The sequence below is a fragment of the Callorhinus ursinus genome, unplaced genomic scaffold (assembly GCF_003265705.2).
Source record: "Callorhinus ursinus isolate GAN/ISIS: 27379988/994484 unplaced genomic scaffold, GSC_fseal_2.0 scaffold18, whole genome shotgun sequence".
Taxonomy (NCBI): domain Eukaryota; kingdom Metazoa; phylum Chordata; class Mammalia; order Carnivora; family Otariidae; genus Callorhinus; species Callorhinus ursinus.
In genome coordinates, this window is record NW_027397080.1 from 17,443,213 (window position 1) to 17,457,014 (window position 13,802).

At 49.7% G+C, this 13,802-nt stretch overlaps 2 protein-coding genes across 4 annotated transcripts in view; both read right to left on the reverse strand.

The window, feature by feature from the left end:
* Positions 1-188: 188 nt before the first annotated feature.
* SH3BGRL3 (SH3 domain binding glutamate rich protein like 3) lies at positions 189-1,732 on the reverse strand. The gene is made up of 3 exons (XM_025856917.2): positions 1,573-1,732; positions 747-914; positions 189-623 (listed from the first exon to the last, which is right to left on the reverse strand). The coding sequence occupies exons 1-3, from the start codon at positions 1,618-1,620 to the stop codon at positions 558-560; spliced, it is 282 nt and encodes a 93-aa protein (XP_025712702.1). The 5' UTR covers positions 1,621-1,732; the 3' UTR covers positions 189-557.
* Positions 1,733-2,920: 1,188 nt separating this feature from the next.
* The window catches only part of CEP85 (centrosomal protein 85), a 33,049-nt gene continuing 22,167 nt past the window's right edge, over positions 2,921-13,802 (reverse strand). For all 3 annotated transcript variants that reach the window (XM_025856851.2, XM_025856850.2, XM_025856852.2), the window contains 7 exons: positions 11,650-11,802; positions 11,273-11,424; positions 10,040-10,154; positions 9,099-9,149; positions 6,459-6,566; positions 5,078-5,303; positions 2,921-4,630 (listed from right to left, as the gene is read on the reverse strand). In XM_025856851.2, the coding sequence (XP_025712636.1) occupies positions 4,470-4,630; positions 5,078-5,303; positions 6,459-6,566; positions 9,099-9,149; positions 10,040-10,154; positions 11,273-11,424; positions 11,650-11,802 (966 nt within the window). In that variant the 3' untranslated portion in view covers positions 2,921-4,469. The remainder of the gene's footprint in view (positions 4,631-5,077; positions 5,304-6,458; positions 6,567-9,098; positions 9,150-10,039; positions 10,155-11,272; positions 11,425-11,649; positions 11,803-13,802) is intronic.

A 13,802-nucleotide genomic window follows, 5' to 3' on the forward strand; every position in this document is an offset into this window, starting at 1 on the left:
GGAGGTGACCCACCCACATTGTTTCCAGAAATGCGGGTCCGCACAGTAATGCACGTGCCAGACATACACCCACATACGTACACAATCACACACACAGTTGCCACGCAGAAGACCGCTCAACCGACCTGCCCACAGGAGCAGAGCCTCAGCACAAGCAAGGGCTCAGGTCATATCAAACAGACACAGCATCAATGGAATGGGACATTTAATTGTCTCTAGGGTACTCCCAGGACGGGGAATGCGGGGCCTTTGGCAGAGCCCTGGCTAATGGAACCAACAAAGGCACCCATCAGCCAGTGCCAGGCAGGGTGGCAGCCTCAGGGCCTGGCTGAGGACAGCCAGCACCTGGGCTGTTGCTTAAGACAATTTCTGAAACTAGTGGGTAAGGAATGTTGCCTTTGAACAGAGGAGAGGGCAGGAGAAGGGGCTTGGGTTGCCGGGGGGGTGGGGGGGAGCGATTCCAAGGTCAGAAGGTTAGGAATAACAGGGAGTTGGTCCTAAGGTCCTTCATGGCCGGGCGGTGGCTGGGGGAAATGTGGTGGCGGAGTCCAGTGGGCTCAAGCCAGCTTCAGGAACTCCTGCAGTGTGTTTTGTTCCACAGCCTCCACGAAGAGCTCATAGTCCTAGGGGAGGGGAGGGGAGAGATGGTCACCTGAGTGTGGTGTTTTGTCTCAGGTCTGACTCTGACTTCTGACTCAGGAGAAGTCCTCCTACACTTCCCCACTCCCAACCCCCAGGGCCCATACCCCACAGTACTGGTCCCCGTTGACAATCTGGGGTGGGGTGGCCTTGGGGTTGCCTGCCAAGGTTCGCATCTCATCCCGCAGGGCGTTGTCCTGGGAGATGTCCACTAGCTGGTACTGGATGCGCTTCCCATCCAGGATGCGGGTCACCTCGTTCTGCTGGGACTTGATCTGGGGGTAGAGGGCAGGCAGGGGTTAGTGAGCAGGCTGGAGGATTCATGGGGGAACCCTGGGCAGAAAGAAAGGGGCTGTGGCCAGTAGTTTTTGTCTCCCTCCACACCCTGGGCCAGCGTTCTGGCCACTAGGGAGTTAGGAGGATAAGTCAGACTTGCAGTGGTGCAGGATGAGAGGGACCACCATGCGGAGGGGACTCAGAACGAAGAAGGGAACTGGGATAAAGTTTGGGGGTGGGGGGAGAACCAGGAGCTCAGCGAGGGGAAGGCAGGGCAGGCTTCGGTGGAAGCTGGTAAAGGGCCACCCCCACCCAGGTACACACAAAGTGGAGGAGAGGAAGGGCACAATCAAGACCAGCTCGGAGTGCTGGTGGGGTTGCAGAGAGTGCGTGCCTGAGCGACGGGATGGGCGTGGGCAGCTTGTGCTGGGGCTGCGAAGGATCCAGGATGCCCAAAGGAGGGGTTTGAGCCTCGGAGCCCACCTTGGGACCCGACCCGGGAGGCCAAGCCCCGCATCTCGTCGCCCTTCCCACCCCACCTCCGTCCCGCCCCCGCCCTTGGGGGGGTGGGGGTGGGTCTCGGCGCCGGGCCGTAGCGCCCAGACACCGCCGCCCGCACTCTCACCCCACCCCAGCGCGGCCCGGGTGTGCACTCACTTCACGGGAGCCGGTGACCGACGTGCTGTAGACGCGCAGGCCGCTCATGCTGTGGCTGGACGGGCGAGCCGACAGGCGGACGGACGGCTGTAGCGGCAGCTGCACGGCCTGGAGACGCCGCCGCCGCGCTCGGGAGCGGTTTCCTTCCTGCTCAGCCCGCGAGTCACCGCTCTCGGGACCAATGGGCGGCGCGAGCAGGCGTGCGGCCGGGGCGGAGCCTGCGCGACCCCGCCCTGCGCACCGCTGGCCCCCTCCCCTCCCCCCTCAGTGGCGGGGCGCGCAGAGGACCCCAGCGCCACGCGAAGCGGCCCTCTTCGGCCCTTCCCAGATCTGGGGCTCAGTGTGAGGCTGGGGAGGGGCCAGGGTGGCCGGAAAGGCCAGGGAGAGCAGGGGTGACGGTGTGGCAAAGGCCGCCTCCTCAGCCTCCCGGGGTTTGCTGCACCCAACTACCCACCCCTCGTGCCACTATAGCGCAGCGCAGCTCTGAGCTTTGAAGGCTTTGGCTGTTTTGAAACCTACAGTTCGTTGGCTAGGGAACCTCACTCCAAGGGACCCCTTTCTACAGCCCCCCACGTGACCCTCACACTTGGCTAACCCCTTGCCACACCAAAGCAGGGACAGCCCCTGCCCCCAAAATTCCTCTCCACTAAGGCAGGTTGAGACAAGGAAGGGCGGTGGCCAGAGACAGGGCCACACCCTCAAGGCACCAGATGCAGACCAAGGTAAGAGGCTGCTAGCTCTATAAAGGGTGGAGGCAGAGCCTGGCCCACCCTTGTTAAAGATCCACACACGGTCTTAGGGTGGCTCTAGCTCAACCTCAATCCCAGATGGCATTCTAAAGCTGCTCCTGCTCCCAGAAAAAATCTAGGGGGTTCAGAGGCAGCGGACTCTTAACAACCAGCCCAAATTTGGAGGCGTGGCTGGCTGTCTGGGGTTGGACATGACTCCCCTCACAAGTTCTCCCCAGGTCCAGGGTAGAATTGCAGCCCAGGAAGAGAACCCCAGCTCCCTAAGGCAAATAGGCCCTGCTTGGCTCCTGAGAAGCCACTTCCTCACAGCAACCTAGAGGCAGCTACTTCCTCTCAGAAGATTACTGAAACTCTTTCCAATGAGACTTGCTCAATGACTCAGGGCAGCTTCACCCAATAGAAAGTGGTGTGGGAAGAGATACTTGTCCCCACAGAGAACAGAGGAGCAGAAGTGGTAGAAATACAGACGTGAGGCTGGACCTGCCAAAGGTCCCTCCTTGCTGCCATCTGGGGAACTTGGCTAAACACCCAGGCTTTGGCTGCAACAAGCCAAAATGAAGGGTGGAGTAAGGGATGGTGCTGATGGTGATGGAAAACTGAGGAGTTTGTTAAATATTTTATTTTGTAATCAAAATAGGCAATACAAACCAGTTGACATAACAAGGATTCATATAAATAACTGCTTATAAACTTTGAGGAAAAATACCCGTGAGCATGGTGGCTGGGCTCCCAACACAGGGTGGAGACCAACCAGGCAGCTCTGCTTTTAGGAGGCAGGAAGGAGCCCAGAGGCTGAGGGGATGGCTGGGTGGGGCTGTTCTGAATGGAAGGGATACATCACTCCATAAATAAGACACAAAATTGTAAAAACACTTAAGGAGTCTCATTCAGACCCAAGAGTGAGGTTCAGGATACTTTTCTGACGGCTCAAAACTTACCAACAAACTCATAGTGGCTGGCTCCTGAACTGCTCAGTGCTCCTGCATACCCTTACAAGGCCCTGGCTTGGCCTCGCTCCAGATCTAGTGGAGGCCTGGGGCCAGCCCAACAACCAGATACAAACAATTGTGTTTGAGATGCTCCCTAAATGAGGAGGCAAGAGAAACCAGAAAGCATAGGATCCAAAGGCCCCAAACAAAACCCAGCAAATAAGGAAAGCTATACCTTAGAGCCAAACTATACTGGGTACTCTGAACTCTCAAGAAGCCCCAGAGCAAGAAAGGGAAAGGACCTGCTCCCAAACAAAAGAGAGGCACAGTCAGGGCTGGATGCCATCCCTTAGCCCCAGGAGGAGGAGGTGAGCAGCCTGGCAGTTGCCCTGTGGTATTCTAGGGGAAAATCCTACCCAAATCCAGAAACATAAAGAGGAGTTTACAAGTACCTCAGGACTGGCCTGAGAACAAAAGAGAAGGGAGCTGCGCTAATCATGTGGCCAGGGCCCCAAAGGACAGGGCAGCTGGAGAGTGGAGCATCCTGTAAAATGGCATGACAGCACAGATGAGGGAGGCTTGGATATAATCCTTAGGCCAATTCTAGTGGGTACTTTGCTAATAAACAGATCACCCTGAGGCATCTGTGAGAACAAGAGCCCTGAGAAAGCAGCAGTGGGACCAGGCCTAAGAATACCCAAGAAAGCCAGCTCAGATCCCAGGCAGGCTGGCCTATTGGCCTGAGAATTCTCACATGGCCATCGTGTCTGGTACTCAGCCTTTCCAGGCCCTTCTACTGAACTCTGGGCATCAGCAGGACCAAGGTATGGAGTGGGAATGAATGTGGATCCAACCAAGAGGATGGAAAAGGGAACTGAGCAGCCTGTTTACCTCTGACATCAGCCTGGGGCTGGAACAATCTGTGAGGACTTATCAGTCAACCTGCAGAAGTTAATTAGTAACTCACCCTCAAAGGGTAAATCAGGATGACAGGACAAATGCAATCCAACAAGGCAAAACCAGTGTGGGACAGGGCAGGCACAGTTCCTTAATCAGCCCTTGGCCCCAGATGCAGGTTCTTAACCCCCTCCACCCCTTCTCTCTGGGAATAGCAGCAGACAGGAGGCAAGAGATTGTCAGGGCAGGACCTGCCAGACTGGGCACTCAGCAGAGCAGATCTTCCCTGGGGGAACAGAGCATGTGCCACCCCTGGCATTCCTCACTGTGTGACACAGTTTTCTCCCATATCTTGGGCATATCTGTCTGACATGGTGGTCCTTAAGTCCTCGATGTCACGGCGCAGCTGTTGAACCTCTTCTAGTTTCCTCTTGATCACATCCGGCTTTTGCAAATCCAGCTGAGTCCCCGGGTGCTGTGCAGCTGAGTAGGAGAGCATTTCGAGAGCATGTTAGTGAGTCAGTTAGGAGATGCTTTCATGTGGAGGGGGCAGGATGGATAAGTAGCTCTTTAAGGCCCATGATCTGGGGACATGGCACGTTGCTTTGTTTGTTTAAGTAGGCTCCATGCCCAGCATGGAGCCCAATGCAGAGCTTGAATGCATGACCCTGACTGAGATCAAGACCTGAGCTGAAAACTTGCTGCCTCAGGACCATTTTCTGTTCGTCCTGCATTCAGGTACCCATAAGGATGCCTGTTTCCAAAGCAGATTTACTGTCTACTTTGCTAAACACATAAACTCCCAGGGGGGCAGTGACCAGGCCTACAAAGCCTTGTTCACACATTACCGTAAGGATGGGAAAGTTGGGTGGGGGTGACAAGAGAATGAGAACCACTCTCTCCTGGGTCCCAGACGGCCTGAGAACTCACAGTGAATGCCCAGGAGCAGGGAGAGATTGGGGTCATGGCCCTGGGCCCTCTGGGTCACAATGCTACAGACAGCCTGCAGATCTTGAAGGCAACTGGCCAACTCCTGGTGCAGCTCAAATGCCAGCTGGGCTGTGTCTGGTGAAGACGGGGACCCTGGTTGGGCCTGGCGCAGGTGTTCCTGGAGTGTCAGATTCTTCTCAATCAGGTCCTGGTTCTGCACTGAAAGCTGAGCAGACAGATGGGCAAACACATTAACCCAGGCCCAGGGAAGGGCAGAATATCTGTACCTGTGTGTGGATATATATGAGTCATAGGTGATATCAAACCCCCACCCCCGCCGCCGCCACCCTTACCACCAGGCTTAGTACTCCCCCCGCCCGTCAATATTGGGCCTAAATTCTCCTGCAGGTAGATCAGGCCTGTAGGGTTCCAGCACTGGAGAGGAAACTACTACCCAGCAGACTCTGAGTCATCAGCCTGCAGGTTTCTGTTCAGGAACCAGAGATGATACTCCCGCCCCTCGGAACTCTATCTGAAGCCAGTCCCTCGGCCAACTCTGTTAACCAGGCTATTAGAGAAGGCTTAACGTGAACTGTGAAATCTGAGGAGACACTGGTTTCAATCTCTCCCTGCCACCCTGACGAAAGTGGCCACCAGCCAGCCTGATCAGAGCGTGTGAGAGGAGTAAAGGGGGCAAGAAAGACAGTGCACAATACAGCTAGCGGCCGGCCACTGGGTTCGGGGGCTGGAGAACTAGGAACCTGGAGAACACAGTGCTAGAAAGTGTCCTGCCTGTCTTTTCACACCTTCACCTCAGTGGTGTCAGGCTTCTCCTACAAAGACCAGCTACTCAGGTATGTCTGTGTCTCCTTCCCTCCCTCTCCATGAACAGCTTAACCCATTCTCCCCTTCCTACCTCGATTCTGATTTAAAGATGGAATACAGCTGCTTCTCCAGTCCCAGCCCTTCACCTACACTGGGCCATGTGACAATCCCAGCTCTGAGAGACTCCTTCCTAGGTCAGTGAACTTGGTCACCCCTTGCTGACAGCTCTGTTTATTACATGAGGACCACCAAGCTCTCAAGTCTTCTTGAATCCTTCCTCCCCAGCCCCACAAACCTGTGGCTACAGGAAGACAAAGGGAAAGAGACTGACTTCTCACATCCCAAAAGCATTCCTGGGTAATTATGGCCACTCTAAGATGGGCTTAGGACCTTTAATATAAAGGATGGTGCAATGTCCCTTCCCATTCTTCTGCCAAAAAAGCTCAGCAGGGATGTCTCAAACATGAGGGCTCTTGTGGCAGTAGGGATGGGGAGGGTTCACAGAACAATCAGGTTTGTGGAGGCAGTACCGAGAAGCCCAGCTGATGCCGCTCACCTCCTTCACGGCTGTACGCAGCTGCTGCAGAGCTGTCTCCCTCCGCTGGGCCTCCTCTTTCAGGGCCTGGCTTGTTCCTTCTTCCTGAGCCACTTCTTGCTCTAGGCTCTGAATGGTATGATTACACATGAGTAACAAATCTGGTTCAGACTGCATCACCTCTGGCCTGGACTACATAATAAAGCCCCACCCCACCACACACTGCTAAGAGATTATTTTAGGACAGCCCTGATCTGCTACTTCCCTTTGAAACCCTCCTATAAGTCACTGACCACGTACCCACTAGAGGCCAGCTTCTCGGCAGGGCATTTCAGGCCAGTTTGGCCCTTACCTACTTTTCTAGCCATCTCTCTTTTTATCTTCCACACAGCCTCCACTCCAGTCACACCAAATGACTGAACAGCCCTCATTCCCAAAGGCTCCAGCTCCAATGCTGTTGCGTACTCTCCTTCCCCTGTGCCCAGGCTACTCTTCTGCTCTGCCCGTCACCCAGGAATTCTTCAAGGCCCACCTGAGCCTTCCTCAATCTGCAAATCAGATCCTATTAATTGTACTCTCGCCCTGCTACTCATACTTCCGTCACGGTTCATGAGTACATTTGTTGGCTGTGCACATGACTCCCCCCTCCATTAACTTTCTTGAGGGCAGGGAATGTCCACTCAGTTGAGTTCAGTATTTACTGAGCACTTACTGTGACAGACACTGAGGATACGGACAATACCAAACAATACCTGTCTTTGAGGAGCTCAAAGCCCTTGAGAATACTGTATATTAAATGCTTCTGACAGAGATAAAAGGTAGGATAGTGCTTCCACAGGCACCTAATCTAGTTAGGAGGGAGGGGAAAAGAAGTGTGTGTGTGTGTGTGTGTGTGTGTGTGTGTGTGTGTGTGTGTGTGTGTGTGTGTGTAGAGATGGTCAGGGGGAGAGAGGGAGAGGGAGAGAGAGAGAGAGAGAGAGAGAGAGAGAGAGAGAGAGTGTGTGTGTGTGTGTGTGTGTGTGTGTGTGTGTGTGTGTGTGTAGGGATGGTCAGGAAGAGGGGGGAGCTTTTTATGTTTGCTATTTTTTGCCTCTCATTCTATTCATTCCAATCCCTCCCCCCAAATTTGAAACTTATTTGAATCAAGTATTTAAAAATTTTCTGAATTTTCCATTTTGTATTAATAAAAAAATGTAACTTCCAAAAGAGAACATCTCATCACCATGAAATACCCTAGGCGACCATTGTGAATCTACCCAATTCCAGCAAATTCACCTGATACTTTAATTTGCCTGAGGAGTTTCATCATGGGTAAATGTACCACTTAAATGTTGGGCTTTTTCAACCTCTGTGGAACCTCTGGGTTCCAGGAAATGTATCTGAGATCCATTAAAAACTCTACCAAGAATCTGGGATTTTAAATGGGTATAAACAACTCACTAGGCTTGACTCTCCTTACAGGACTTGAAACAGGGGACCCAGACAGACACAGCCTGACCCACATGATAGGGCAAAGGCAGAACTGCAGCTTTGAGCTGTTCTCAGAGTGAGTGCATTTCACTTGTTTTGGTGTGAAAACTCTTTTAGAGTCCAAAGAGAACCTGAGTGAACCTGCTTTGCTTAGGATTTCTTGGAGAACCCAATTAAGGACCCCCCCCCACACACACACATACACACACACTCTGGCCCAAAATAGAAACCAGGAGTCATCTTTAATTTTTCCTTATTCTTCAACTCCCTACATCTTGTCAGTCACTGATTCCTCTCAATTTTACCTCCTAAAATTCACTTAAATCTGTTCCCTCACGTCTCCTCCTTGCTATGCTGCCTTATGCCAGGTTCCTTCATCATCTCTCACCAGGATTTCTGCAGTAGTCCACCAGCCTCCAGCCTCGCCTCTCTCCAAATGCCACTCTTCTTTCCACACTCAAGCCTGAGTTGCAGACCTAACCACATCACTCCCAATTAAATTCTATAGTAGATTCCCATGGGTGGCTCAGTCAGTTAAGCATCTGGCTCTGGATTTCAGCTCAGGGCATTGATCTCAGGGTCCTGGGATTGAGCCCCACATCAGGCTCCACACTCAGTGGGGAGGTCTGCTTGAGATTCTCTCTCCCCCTCTCCCTCTGCCCCTCCCCCTGTGAGTGCTTTCTCTCCAAAATAAATCTTTATAGCAGATTCCCATCCCCTAGCAGAAGAATAAAAGCAAACTCCGTTCGAGTTAGCCCAGTTTCCATGCACCACCTTACTTCGACAACATCAGACTGCTTGCAGCTCTGTGTGCAAACTCTGCTGTCATGCCTCCATGTTCCTGCCAGTGCTATTCCTTCTATCTGGAATTCCAAAAGCAACCTATCCAGCTCTTCTTTGCCTGGCTAACTCTTCCTCCTCCTTCCAGGCTCATGATCTCCAGAAACCCTTCCTTAACCTCCCCTGCTCTCACTGACTCTTCTATGCTCCCCCAAAGTAACACGGACATTGCTCTCACAATACTGTGCTGAAACTCCTTCCCAATAAGATTGTAAGCGAAAAGCATTGATTGCATCTCATTCTTGCTATACTCCCAACAACTGAGCAAATCGTATGACACAGAATAGAGTTGGCTGAATTCTAGAGATTCCATCAAGTCCTGCCTACCATGTCACAAGGACACCAGCTCACCTGTACTTGTGAACGCAGCTGATCCATCTTCTGCTGTTGCTTCTCCACAATCTGAAAGGCAAAGTTATCAAGGAAGGCTGTAAGCACAGGCTGACAGTGAGGTCAGAGGGCAAGAAGCTGCACAAGGATCTGTGGTCTGGCTATTGGACCCACTGGCTATAGCCAATCCACAGTGAAAGCAATTAGCTCCGCTTACAGAAATATAACCCAGACCCCCTATCCCAGCTAACTAGCTGCACACTTCTGTGTTCTACTGACAAAGAGGTTTAAACAGGAATGTAGTGTGGACTTATGACCACTACTGGGGGGACCCACCCTGATGACTGTGGGCCAGTGGAATAAACTTTATACATAACCAGTTTACATTTTAGTTCTTTAGTAAATGACATGACTAAAAATTCAGTTTAATGAAGTCTATCCTATCCAGGGCTGTGGTGGATGCTATTATTTATAGCTTTGGTCACATTGTCTAAGGAGAGAACCTGAACAGGCCCAGTTTTCTGTCCTTGAGACCTCAGGTATTCTCTGAACCATTTCTGGGTCTTCTGTTTTGCTGACTTGCCATCAGTCTCACCAACAGGTTTGGAGACTTTCTTCTCTACTTAATTAGGGCCACCCCACTGGTTAGAACTCTACCCAGTGTAAGAGGTCTGTATGGGGTCTAAGCCATGAATGAAGTGCACCAAGCTTCAGGGCACCATTTTGGAACACCTAGTTTGGATGTTCAGAAGCATATCCTCCCCTAACTCTGCGTGCCTGTCATAAGGATAAATATCTAAATGCAAACATTATGCAGCGGTGACTTCTCAGAAAAGGGAGGAAGGTTCTAGGTAACAGACCTTAGGTAGCCTAGGCCCAGAAATTCATGGTTCCTTCTCAGTACACAATCTTTTCTTCCCTCTCAGCCTGCCCTCTATTACAGCCTGGACACTCTCAGTCACCTTTCGGAGGGAATCACATTCTTTCTGCCAGGACTCCATTTCCACTTTTGGACCTTCTCCCTGTTGGGCTGGATCTTCTCCACTGGCCTCCTCCACACACTGCTTATCTTGCAGGCTGAAAAACAGCGGCCTCTTCAAGAATTTTGCAGTCAGACAGATGTGGATTTGACTCCTGGTTCTATTATTTACTGTATATTTTGGGGTAAGACACTTCAGGCGCTTCCAAGCCGTAGCTGGGGATAATGTTAGGTCTGCTGTAACATAGGGTGTGCCACACACAGGCTGCCTAGTGTTAGTTCCCTTCCCTAGAGGCCAGCATCTATCTAATGTGCCACCAATTTTCTACCTGCCCAAAGCTCTTTTATATTTGTTTTGATATTTAAAAATAAACATTCATCACAGGTATTTAGATTATAAAAGTCATACATGTATACTGCAGAAATTTTGGAAAATACAAAAAAAAGCTTTTTTCTTGGCACACAAAGTCTGGGGCAGAGTCAACTTTGACCCCAATCTCTCTTCTGACTCCAACCACTGGTCTCCTCCAATGGATCCCCACAATCACTTTCATCATGGTTCATCTGCTGAGATAAACAACAGGGTCACTGTGGTTGAATATGGGATGAGAAATCCAATCCAACCCATTAGAAACTGGATTTGGTTCAAGAGGCTGTTGAAACACAGCCATCACATTTTCAGAAACTGCAATTAATATGGAAGAGGCTCTCAAGACACTCTGAGAGTACGCTATGGCATCCTGCTTTGTTCTTAGAACCTGTTGTGACCACCGAGAATAATCCCTAGGGCTGAAGAGAAATAGATGTTCCTGGTAGCCTTGAGCTTACAAGGTTCAAAATGTAGATAACCCCCTTCCTCCCCAGTCCTTAACACCAAGATATGCTTTTGCAAATATACAGATAACTAATTTCCCAGTTTATAAAGTGGCTCCTTTCATTCAACACATACATACTCAGGGATTATTATCCAGTATTATCATGCCAGGCACTAAGTTGGACCTTCCAAAGGATAAAATAACAAGCCCCCACTGCACCACTACACCATCCACTCTCCATCTCAAAGGCCTATTCCTTACCCATAAGCAGCTTTCCTATTACTCACATCCCAAAGAAATGACGCTCAGAAAAGTAAAGTGATTTGCCCAAAGACACACAGGTAGTGAATGGGGCACACTTAGCTCTCTACGCCTTTCCTCAATCACACTGGGGTATTTACCTATGTCTAGTGGAGAATTCTGCTCCTTTCTGTCTCAGGCTTTCCAGTTGAACTTCCTTCTCTCTGCAGGCTGCCTGGGTCTCCTCCAGCAAACTCTCCAGCTCAGTCACTCTCTCCTGCAGCTCTGTACTCTTCAACTCAGAATCCTTAAGCTGAGAGACAGGATCCCATGCTTAGGTCAACAAGCCAAGGAAGACTGAGTATCTCAAAAACTTTGCAGTCCAGTTGCAAAGTTGAAAGATTTGAGTCTGGACATGACTCCTTTGGGTTTTTCCTTTCGGGAAACCAGAGTGTAACTGCTTACAGCAGAGGCTGAGAAAGTGCCCCTGCTTGGTTACTCTCTGCTTGCCCCAGGTACGCCCAGACATTGCTGCTACCTGCTGGCTCTGCTTCTGATGGTCTTCCAGGGTGGGCAGGTCAGCCAAGTAGCGCTCCAAGGTCTCAATACGCTGCTGCTTCTCCCGGTTCTGTTCTGATTCCTTCTGACATTTCTTTTTCAAATTATTGATATGCTTATCACGACCCTTTACCTAGGGAAAGAAGAGTCAAGAATCTGTCTCCACTGACTCCTCTAGGACCTTGAACATCACATTTTTTCTGAAGTGACCATTGTCTCTGCCCTTAGGGCTGTAAATGTTGTTCTACTGCAATGAAGGCAGGAAGGTGATCAAATTTTGCCATTTAAGATTAGGGCATAAACTGCAGAGTTAACACACCTGAATTTTCCAATCAAGGGTAGGGAAGAAGGGCTCCTTGGGCAATTTTTAAAAACTGGTAGCACTTCTATATACAGGCATACCTGGGTGACACTGCAGGTTTGGTTCCAGACTACTGCAATAAAGCAAGTATCACAATAAAGCAGGTCAAATGAATTTTTTGGTGTCCCAGTGCAGGTAAAAGTTATGTTTATACTATACTGTAGTCTATAAAGTGTGTGATAGCATTATAGCTAAAAAACAATGTACATGTCTTTTTTTTTTTTTAAGCTTTTATTTATTTGTCAGAGAGAGAGCGCACAAGCAGGGGGAGTGGCAGGCAGAGCAGGCAGAGGGAGGAGTAGGCTCCCCACAGAGAAAGGAGCCCAACGCAGGACTCAATCCCAGGAGCCTGGGATCATGACCCGAGCTGAAGGCAAGCACTTAACTGACTGAGCCACCCAGGTAGTCCCAACAATGTACATGTCTTAATTAAAAAAATATTTTATTGCTGGGGTGCCTGGGTGGCACAGTTGGGTAAAGTATCCAACTCTTAGTTTGGGCTCAGGTTATGATCTCAGGGCCATGAGATCGAGCCCTGAATTGGGCTCCACACTCAACATGGAGTCTGCTTAAGATGCTCTCTCCTTCTCCCCTCCCCGACTGTCTCTAAAAAATAAATCTGGAAAAAAAAAACTTTATTGCTAAAACATACTAATCATCATCTGAGCTTTCAATAAGTTTTTTTTTTTTTTTAAGATTTTATTTATTTATTTGAGAGAGAGAGAATGAGAGATAGAGAGCACGAGAGGGAAGAGGGTCAGAGGGAGAAGCAGACTCCCTGCTGAGCAGGGAGCCCGATGTGGGACTCGATCCCGGGACTCCAAGATCATGACCTGAGCCAAAGGCAGTCACTTAACCAACTGAGCCACCCAGGCGCCCAAGCTTTCAGTAAGTCTTAATCACTGATCACAGATCACTATAACAAACATAATAATAATAATCAGAAAGTCTGAAATATTGCAAAAATCACCAAACTATGACAGATATGAAGTGAGCAAATGCTGTTGGAAAAACGCCACCAACAGACTTGTTCTAGGTAGGGTTGCCAAAAACCTTCAATCTGTAAAAAATGGCAGTATCTGAGAAACACAATAAAGTGAAGCACAATAAAACAAGGTTTGCCTGTTAAAAAGAATTTGTCTGGTTTTTGTCCTGGGTTCCTGGTCTGGGAGAAAACTTCTAAACAAATTTCCCAAATAATGGTAGTGTCTTTGTTATTCATAATGGTCTGGTCTATCCCGGTGAGACAATGCATTCTTCCCTAAACACCACACGTGATTTAAAGTTAAGCAATCATCTGGAAGGGTTAATGAGACTCTAAACTTCTTGAGAGAAGGAGCTGTGTCCATTTTACTCATTATCGTAGCCCCAATATGATGTGCCAAACATCGTGCTTGGCACAGTGTGGGCACCAACCAAGATTTGCTGAATGGAGGCTTTCTTCACTATTACGGTTTTTTCTTTGGCTTATGAAAAAAGGATGCTGAAGGAAGCAAGAGAAAGCAGAGAAAAAGGCAGATCTACTGATGTCAAAAGGAAACACACCTAATTTAATCCAAAGACAAGAAAGTACTTAAGAGTGGATACCTGAAAATCAGCCAAAGGCTTTATTCCTGGTATAACCTGTACACTTTCAAGTTCTAAACCAGTGATTCTCACATTTTAATGTGCCTCAGACTCAGCTGAGAAGCTTACTGAAACTGCTGATATCTCTTGAGTCTGGAATCTCCCTCATCTGATTTCTCCAGAGAATAAATCTCCAGTCTCTTGTT